General features: G+C 45.1%; 1 protein-coding gene across 2 annotated transcripts in view; it reads left to right on the top strand.

Annotated features, from left to right (window-relative positions):
* The window catches only part of Mtor (mechanistic target of rapamycin kinase), a 141,518-nt gene that overhangs the window by 85,383 nt on the left and 47,309 nt on the right, over nt 1-8,826 (top strand). For both annotated transcript variants that reach the window (XM_008831630.2, XM_029562740.1), the window contains exons 29-30: nt 3,991-4,066; nt 6,862-7,001. In XM_008831630.2, the coding sequence (XP_008829852.1) occupies nt 3,991-4,066; nt 6,862-7,001 (216 nt within the window). The remainder of the gene's footprint in view (nt 1-3,990; nt 4,067-6,861; nt 7,002-8,826) is intronic.

Here is an 8,826-nt window from a genome sequence, read left to right on the forward strand (position 1 = left end):
AGAGAGAGTGTGTGTGTGTGTGTGTGTGTGTGTGTGTATGCTAGGGATGGTACCCTGTGTCTGCTGGGAAACTGTCCTGCCACTGAGCTACATCCCCAGCCTGAATGTCTAGATTTTTATGTCAGTTTCTTAGAGTTACCATTTTCTGTCTAGTTAGGCAACGGGAACTTTAATTTCCTTATCAGGACAATTCCACCCTACCAAGGCCGTCTCAAGAGTTCACTGTCTAAAATACTGAGAATATGTAATCATATGTTACAGGGAATATAAAATGGCTTTCTCCTTCCTGTTGTATTTTCAAAACCTCTGGGCTTAAGGAACTAAATAGTGACAGATCTATACCTAGTAATGTGTATTAGCAATCTAGTTCACCCTATCCCATGTGAATGGATCCCAGAGTCCAGTACTGGGTCCAGAAGTTTGTGGCCCTGCTGCACAGCAGACCCATGGTAGAGTTTGTTCATTGGCATAGCATTGCATTCTCAGCTTTAAAAAATTCATCAAGGCCAGGCATGGTGGTACACACCTTTAATTCAATCACCCAGGAGGCAGAGGCAGAGGCAAGCAAATTATCTTGAGTTCAAGGCCAGCCTGGTCTACATAGCAAGTTCCAGGTCTCTAAAGAAGGCGAGAGGGAGGGAGGGAGAGAGGGAGGGAAGGAAGGAGGGAAGGAGGGAGGAAGGGAAAACTCCAAGGTTTTCCTAAAGGAAACTATGAAGCTATAGTTTCATTTTGAGATTTAAAATATTTCTAGGGGCTGGAGAGATGGTTCAGCGGTTTAAGAGCATTGACTGTTCTTGCAGAAGACCTGGGTTTGAATCCCAGCACCCACATGGTAACTAACAAACATCTGTAACTCTAGTTCTAGGGGATCAGATGCCCTCTTCTGACCTCCACAGGTGCATATACATGGTACACTTACATGCAGGCAGTACACTCATAAGTAAAAAAAAGTTTAAAAAATATTTCTGAATCCCTCAACAGGCCAAGTAAAACAGAGAACATTCTAATTTCTATCTTTTCTTGGGACCAATGGGTCCTTCTAGTAAATTCTTCATTTAAGGTCATTCTCTACTCATATAAGCAAAGGAGACCTAGAGCCTGGGTGGTATAGTAAGTCATCTGTCCAGGCTGACCTTGGAACTCATACTAATGACTTTCTGACTTGGCTGAAGATGTCAAGATTTCCTGTGGACAAGCATAGGCTATTTCTGGCAGTGTGTTTGTTTGTTTGTTTGTTTGTTTGTTGGTCTTTTTGAGACAGGGTCTCCCTGTAGCCCCAGCTGGACTGGAACTTATTAGCTAGACCAGGCTGGCCTCAAACTTACAGAGATCCACCTGCCTCTGCTTGCAGAATGTTAGGCTTAAAGGCATGTGCCACCACACCTGGCTTATTTCTGATAATTTTTATCCCAGACAAAATCAAATGGATCTTCTTAGCACTGAAAGGACCAGTTGAGAAATTTCAACCCTTATTTCAGTTAGTTTTCTGAGGACTCAGTGAAGGAGATGGTCCTAGCTACATTTGTAGATGAAGAATTTAAAACAAAATCATGACCTGTTTGTAATTAGCAGAACTGGACCTTTAGAAATGTAAACCCAAGTCTTCTGGGCTCAACCCAAAGCTGTGTCATCTACTTCTGTTTTTATTTTTATTACATTTATTGATTTGTGTATATGTATATGTGTGCATATACATAGGTGCTCGCATGTCATACACATGCATGTGGAGGTCAGAAGACAACTTGCAGGAGTCTGTTCTCTCCTTCCATTATGTAGGTCCTTGGGGATCAAACTCAGATTGTCAGGCTTGGTGGCAAGCACCTTTACCCACTGAGCCATCTTGCCAACCCATCCCCCTCTTCTTAATAGAGATATCCAGTTGTTCCAGGTATTACGGGGACAGGTCTGATTCAGTGAGCATGAGTAATATCATTGCCTTTCCTGGGCCTCAGTCTCCTCATTAGTAAGATGGAACAGATCTAAACTTTTCTCTCCCTTTTTCTCAGCAATGTGTGAGGCCAAAGGAGTGATGATTGGAAAGATTGTTAGAAATGTGCTTTGTAAATATGAAGCATTCAGTTATTACTTTCACAAATGTTAACTTCTTTAGTTCATCAGATTTTTGGGCAGTTCCTTTGAGTTTTATTGGAAAAAATGTGGTGGAATTAAAAAAAAAAATAGTAACAGCAACCTCTTGCCATATTACCACATCAAATACAAATTCTGGAATTTCCCAAAAACCACTTAAAAATTAATTCTACTCAAGTAGACAGTGTGTACTCAAGGCAACAAACTAAATCCATGCTCATTAAATCAGTCTGGATTCCCAAGTTGGTATGTCACATTTTGGTGTTCCCCCATAGTAAACAGATACAGCCATTGTCCTGTGACTCAAGCCTGCTGCAGCACGTTCCTGTCCCTGTCTTCCATACCAGCAGCAGGCTGTGCTTGGTGTTGGTTTTAGTTGTCGTTTCCTCTCAGAATGAGGGTCAGAGGCCTACAGCTCTCCAACTTTCAGGCTCACCTCATGAATCCTCTCTGATTCACCAACTCTAGGACTCCAGTGGCACTATCCAGCAGCCCCCCCTTACAGGTACAGTGGCACTGTCCAGCATCCCCCTTACAGGTACAGTGCTCCAATCTGAGGGTCCCAGCACTGCCAACAGATGACATCAGCAAAGCAGAGATTCGCAGCGGAAAGCATCTCTACACCAGTGGCCAGCCCTAAAATCTTTCTGGTCCTCAAGGCTTGCTGCAGAGGATAAGCCCCCAACAGGGACCAAAGAGACAATGGGCTTTGGTAGGGGAGCAGTCAGCATGGATGGCAGAGCTCCACCCCAGGAATTGATTCATTGACCAGGATAGCCCAGCTTCTGTGCTATCTCTCTTGTGAGCTCAAAGCCTGGTGAATTTGATTAATTGTGAATATTGCTATTACTCAAGGCAACTGAGGAGAGAAATGAGGGGTTAGAGTTCAGACAGCTCTCGTGTGGACAAGCACTGCGGCAGGAGGATCAAATCCAGAGTGTTGAACTTTTAAAAATGCCATGCTGAAAGATGTCTCGGCGGTTAAGAGCACTGGCTGATCTTGCTGAGAAGACTGGGGTTCAATTCCTAACACCCACATGGTGGCTAACAACCATTCTTAACTCCAGTTCCAGGGGATCAGACACCCTCTTCTGGCCTCCATGGGCATTGTACAACACTTACAACATGCAGGCAAAGTACTCATACACAAAAAATACAAGTAATTTTTTTTTTTTTTTTGACTTTTTGAGACAAGTCTCCGTGTAGCCCCAACTGGCTTGGAACTTGATATGTAAACCAGGCTGGCCTTGAACTCACAAGAGATCCACCTGCCTCTGCCTCCCAAGTGTTGGAATTGAAGGCCTCTACCACCTCTCCTGGCCTATAAATTTTTTTTTATATCATACAGGCTGGCAAGATGGCTCAGCAGGTAAAGGTACTTACCATGCAAGCCTCAACATCCTGAGTTCTGTCCCTGGAAACCACAGTAGAAGGAGAGAATCAGTTACCAAATGTTGTCCACTGACCTCCACAAGTGTACCATGGCATGTATATGTCTGCATGCATGGGCGCACATGCACACACACTAATAAAGTTTTTGTTTAAATGTGCAGCTGGGAGTATAGCTTAGTAGTAAAATACATGCCTAACATGCAGGACGCTCACTGCCTACTGAGCAGCATCTGAGAAGAAAAGTCTGCTGGGTAGAAGATGGGCCCAGAGCACCACATACTAGAATTCACTGTACCACCCCTCAGATTGGAGCCAGGAGATCAAAAACCTTTTCTCAGATGAAGTCATTCAAGCTGAACTTTCTGGGTGGTGACAGATCAATAACTGATACAGCGTGTGTCTGTAAGACCTTGTCGTTAACATGCTGGTGAGCCGTCTGCCCACAGTGCGCCCACACGTCTCACCCTGATGCATGAGTGTAACTACCTCTTCCTTTTGTTTCCTCAGCATTAACAATAAGCTACAGCAGCCAGAAGCAGCTGCCGGGGTGTTAGAATATGCCATGAAACACTTTGGAGAGCTGGTAAGTGCCTCCTCATTCCTTCTAGAAGGGCAAGTGGAGACCTGGTTAAGGAGGCACTCAGCTGCCATCTTGAAAGCTATTTTCCACTTTTGTGTTCTTGGGTTCTGTTTTGTTTCCCTCAGTTTGTATGTCTAAACGCTGACTTGCGGTATCTTAAAGAGGAAAGAGGCAGTGCTGTAGGACTGTTAAAACATCGTAGATCAGGAGGGCACAGTCCAATCAACAGTGGTTGTTGGTTTCTGTTCTGAGTATGTGCCTCACCTTGAGCTGAGTATCTGTGTGCCTCTTCTGGCTCAGTCCTCAGGGTGACACTATGAAACACCTGCTGTCATTACCCCCTTCACAGATGAGGGGACTGTGGACCCAGCAGGTTAAGCACCTATCTAAGCTAACAGAGCAAGTACATGGCAGTACCAGGACTTGAACCTGGGCAGGCTGGCATCAGAGCTACCATTTAACACGACCCTTTATCCGTGTGTCACCTGTGGCAGATTCATTGTGTCTGTCCCATAGGTAGCAGCATTCGGTATATACTGTGGAAGAAACTGGCCAGTTCTCCAAGGAAGAAAAAAACTAACTTATACCTGAACTGAGGGACTTTGTATTTCTTTATTGCTTATGTAGCTGCTTCTCTGCTGCTGTCTTCCCTGCTGTTAGTAAAACATTCTCATTATACCTTGGGATTTGAGAGGGTGCTTTGTTAATGCCTTAATTTATAAAGCACCAACTTAATCAACTTAGCGTTGAGACCTTGGGAGGTCAGGGAACTCTGGATCCATATGTCTGATGAGGAGCCTTTATTAATTATATAGATCACTTACAGTGGTTTGCCTTAATCAGGAGGCAGAGGGCTTGTATTGTCTAACATTGCACCTTATACAGTGGCCAGAACATTGGACTGAAACTTCAGGCAATCTTTCATCACCTTTAACACATATTGCCTGTAACTGGATTAAGACAACATCCCTCCAGGTGATGACAAAACAGAAAGAACTATTGTCTAATCTCTTTTTGCCATAGTCCTTGTTTGCAGAAGGCAGAAAGCACACAGTGTACTCCCGCTAGGCCAGGATGTACTCGGCTGCAGTGTCCCTAGAGCTTAGGCCCCAGTAAGTGCTGATTGAAGCAAGGGCTCTACAAACAGATGGCTTAAACCCCAGTGCTCAGAGCACCAACTGCAAATGAAAGTCTCTCCATCTTCAGGTTCTAAAGGTGGCCATTAGCTCCAGGATTATTGCTAAACCGTGGTGGATTTTCTGTTATATTTAGGTAGCTGAATCATATTAAGCTTGACAATGGTTTGCCTCTTCTTGGCAGAGCCCGTGCTTTCTCAGCACAATTTATGTAACAGCAATCTCATTAGAATTTTCTGTGATTCATTGCTTAAACCTTATAGTTTCTGCAACCCATTGCAATTCAAAATATCCTGCCCCCTACTTGACCTGCTCCATATGCTGCTCCCTCTCCTTTCTGCTGGTTCACTGGGGGTGTGCTACACATTAGTCATTGCCTCTAGTGTAGAAGTACAGCATGGGAAATCAGTGCCGCTCTTCATCCCAGAGTTTTTCACTTGATATGGTCACTGTGGGTCACTCTTTCCTAGCTTTCTTTGCCAATGTAGTCATGATAGAGACATTATTCTTGGCTAGTTTACCTGACACAGATAGACTGTTTTGTCAAACCGCACTCGCATCCCGGGAAGAAGGCTGGTATGGCTGCAGTTGGTGCATGGGGTGTTGGTACCATCATCAGTCTCTAGGAGGAGATACAGTTCACATTCTACAGTAGAAATGGCCTCTTTCTCCAGATTTAGCAAGAAAAGGTTCTTTTAGGAAGCTCAGTAGAGTGGTTGTTACTATATCTGCTACATCAACAACACTCTTATTTAGAAAGGGGAGGGAGGCAATCGGGGAAACTAATGTGTGCCCTGTATATGTCATATACAAATTCCACCTCAAAATTATAATGTTCTTTAAGGACCCACTTGAAAAGCCACTAGCCTGGCCTAGTGTAGAAATAGCCATTTACTGAGTTGATGAAGAAGCTCAGAGGCAGACAGAAAACATATAAAATAGTCTCCTGGTCATTCTGCTCTGTGGCGTGCAGACACTATACCTTCTACTCATGTGGACACCACTCACCATCAGCGTGGCACTCTGTCTGCCAAGGCAGTGGAATCCCTCCTTTCGCCCTGACACTGGTAGAAGTGCCAAGTGCTACACAGAAGGGAACATTGGCTGGGAGACTGTAGAAGGAAGAAGGATTGTCCAGAGAATTTTAAGTAATAGTGTTCTGATGTATTTTATTTCCTGAAGGTTAAAAATGCATCGAGAATGCAGAATCAGGGCTTCTAAAAAGGTCTTGTTCACCTCCACCAACTCCACAGCCATAGCCTGGTCTTCCTGTCTTCAGCGGGGAAGCAGCTGCCAGTCCTGCCACACAGCCCAGTGTTAGCAGTGCCACAGACCTGGCCTTAGCACCTGTGCAAGAGCTGTGATCGGACACCACTGTCCTCAACTCCCTGTGTACTAATGTTCCCATGACTTCTGCACGTGATGGAGCATGACACTCCATGTACTCTCAGTTTACCTCAGGATTCAGGATCAGTCGTTAGTGTGCCCAGGGAATAGCATTTCTACCAAACAAGCTCCTTCCAGATAGTCTGAAGTTCTTTTCAGACATGATGTGATGGCGGGGGGGGGGGGGGAGAGGGTTAACTGCAGCACCTTAGGAAAGAGTGTGTGAGTCAGCCCCTTGATCTCCATACCTCACATTGGTCCTTTTCTGCTGGGCAGGAGATCCAGGCCACCTGGTATGAGAAACTGCATGAGTGGGAGGACGCTCTTGTGGCCTATGACAAGAAGATGGACACCAATAAGGATGACCCAGAGCTGATGCTGGGCCGCATGCGCTGTCTGGAGGCCTTGGGGGAATGGTGAGCTGCCCTGGGGTGATGACCTGAGTGGGCAGGAGATACTCCTCTCTGAGGAGACTGCCCAGACAGTTCTCACCTCAGACTCCTGCTTTATGTCGCTTGATACTTTCCCAAGAGTCTTCTGTCACTTTGGTGTTTTTAATCTCTATTTTGTCTCAGTTGCAAAAATAGCAAAGAGTTGTGGTTCAGTTGGTTTAGTTTGGTTTCGTTGTTTTAGACAGGGTCTCCCTCTGTAGCTCAGACTTGAACTTGTAGCATGCTCCTATCTCAGCCTCCCCAGTGGTGAGATTGGAGACATGAGCCACGACACCCAGCTTTGTGTTTTTCTTAAACTTCATAGGACAGAGCCACTCTTGAGTGCGCTCCTGGGAGCTGCACTTTCTCCCTCCACCTGCTCTCCTGCTCTGCTGACCTTGACTAACCTGGCGAAGAGCTCATAGTCCTACTTTACAACCTTCTCTTTTTTATGTGTTTTTATTTTATGTGTATGAGTGCTTTCCTGCATATAGGTAAGTACACCATGTGGGTACAGTGCTTGTGGAGGCTGTAAGAGGGCATCAGATTCCCTGGAGCTGAAGTTAGCTGCCATGTGGGTGCTGGAAGCCAAACCTGGGTCCTTTGCAAGAACAGCCAGTGCACTCAACCACTGAACCATCGCTCCAGCACCCTTTTTTTAATGATTAGCTCTTGTTAATGCTTTTAGGGAAGAACAGTGACTGCCTCTGCAGGCACCTCACCTTTGTTGGTACTGCTGTTGAGTGCTATCTACACTGTGCTCAGAACAGTGCAGGAATCAAGGATGCAAAAGAAAAAAAGCCATCCTCCACTGAGACTGCTAGGCCAAGCACACAGACAGCTATGAAGGCTGAGAGGGCATCTCTCTGTACCTAGTGATACATAAATTTTTGGCAAATTTGTTGTGACTTTTATATAGTGGTTACTGATTTCCAAGATAGAAGATATAATGTTTTGCATGAAAATTTAATGTCAATGAATTTAGCCATAGGCATTAGATTATAGGCAGATAGGTAGGTAGGGGGTAGGTGGATAGAGAGGCTAAGGAGATGACTCAGTCAGTAAAGTGCTTGTTACACAAGCATGAGTTCCTGAGTCCAGATCCCCAGAGCTCACATAAAAGCCAGGCACAGTATGCATCTGTAATCACAGTGCTAAGGAAATAGAGACAGGTGAGTCCCTGGAGGTCACTGGCCAGCCTAACAGAATAGGTGAGCTCCAGGTTCAGTGAGGGAAACGTTGAAAAAAATAGGGTGGGTGGCTGGAAAGATGACAGTGGGTAAGAGCACTTGCTTCACAAGCATGAGGACCTGAGTTCAGATTCCAGCACCTATATAAAAAGCTGGATGTAGGAAAAAAAAAAAAAAAAAAAAAAGCTGTGTGTAACCACACTCACTTCTGTGACCTCAGCCCTCTGGAGGTCAGAGACAGGAGGATTATAGGGGCTTCTGGGCTGCCGGCCTAGCTCTTAGTTCAGTGGGAGACTATTTCAGAAGAATAAAGTAAAAAAATGATAGACCAGGATACCTGGTGGCGACCTCCTCCTCCCCCTCCTCCTCCATGTCAGAGGTGCACAAACCCACACACATGTGCACACATGCATTACACACACATACACCATACTCACACACATACGCATAATAAATTAATCAATGAATAAGGTGGGCAGTGACTGAAGAAGACATCTGACATTGACCTCTGGCCTCAAAGCACTCTCACATGCAAATGACGTGAACATGGACACAAACACTGCACATACACAGGAAGGAAGGAAGGAAGGAAGGAAGGAAGGAAGGAAGGAAAGAAGGAA

Source organism: Nannospalax galili, unplaced genomic scaffold (genome assembly GCF_000622305.1).
Source record: "Nannospalax galili isolate Female #2095 unplaced genomic scaffold, S.galili_v1.0 scaffold870, whole genome shotgun sequence".
NCBI lineage: Eukaryota > Metazoa > Chordata > Mammalia > Rodentia > Spalacidae > Nannospalax > Nannospalax galili.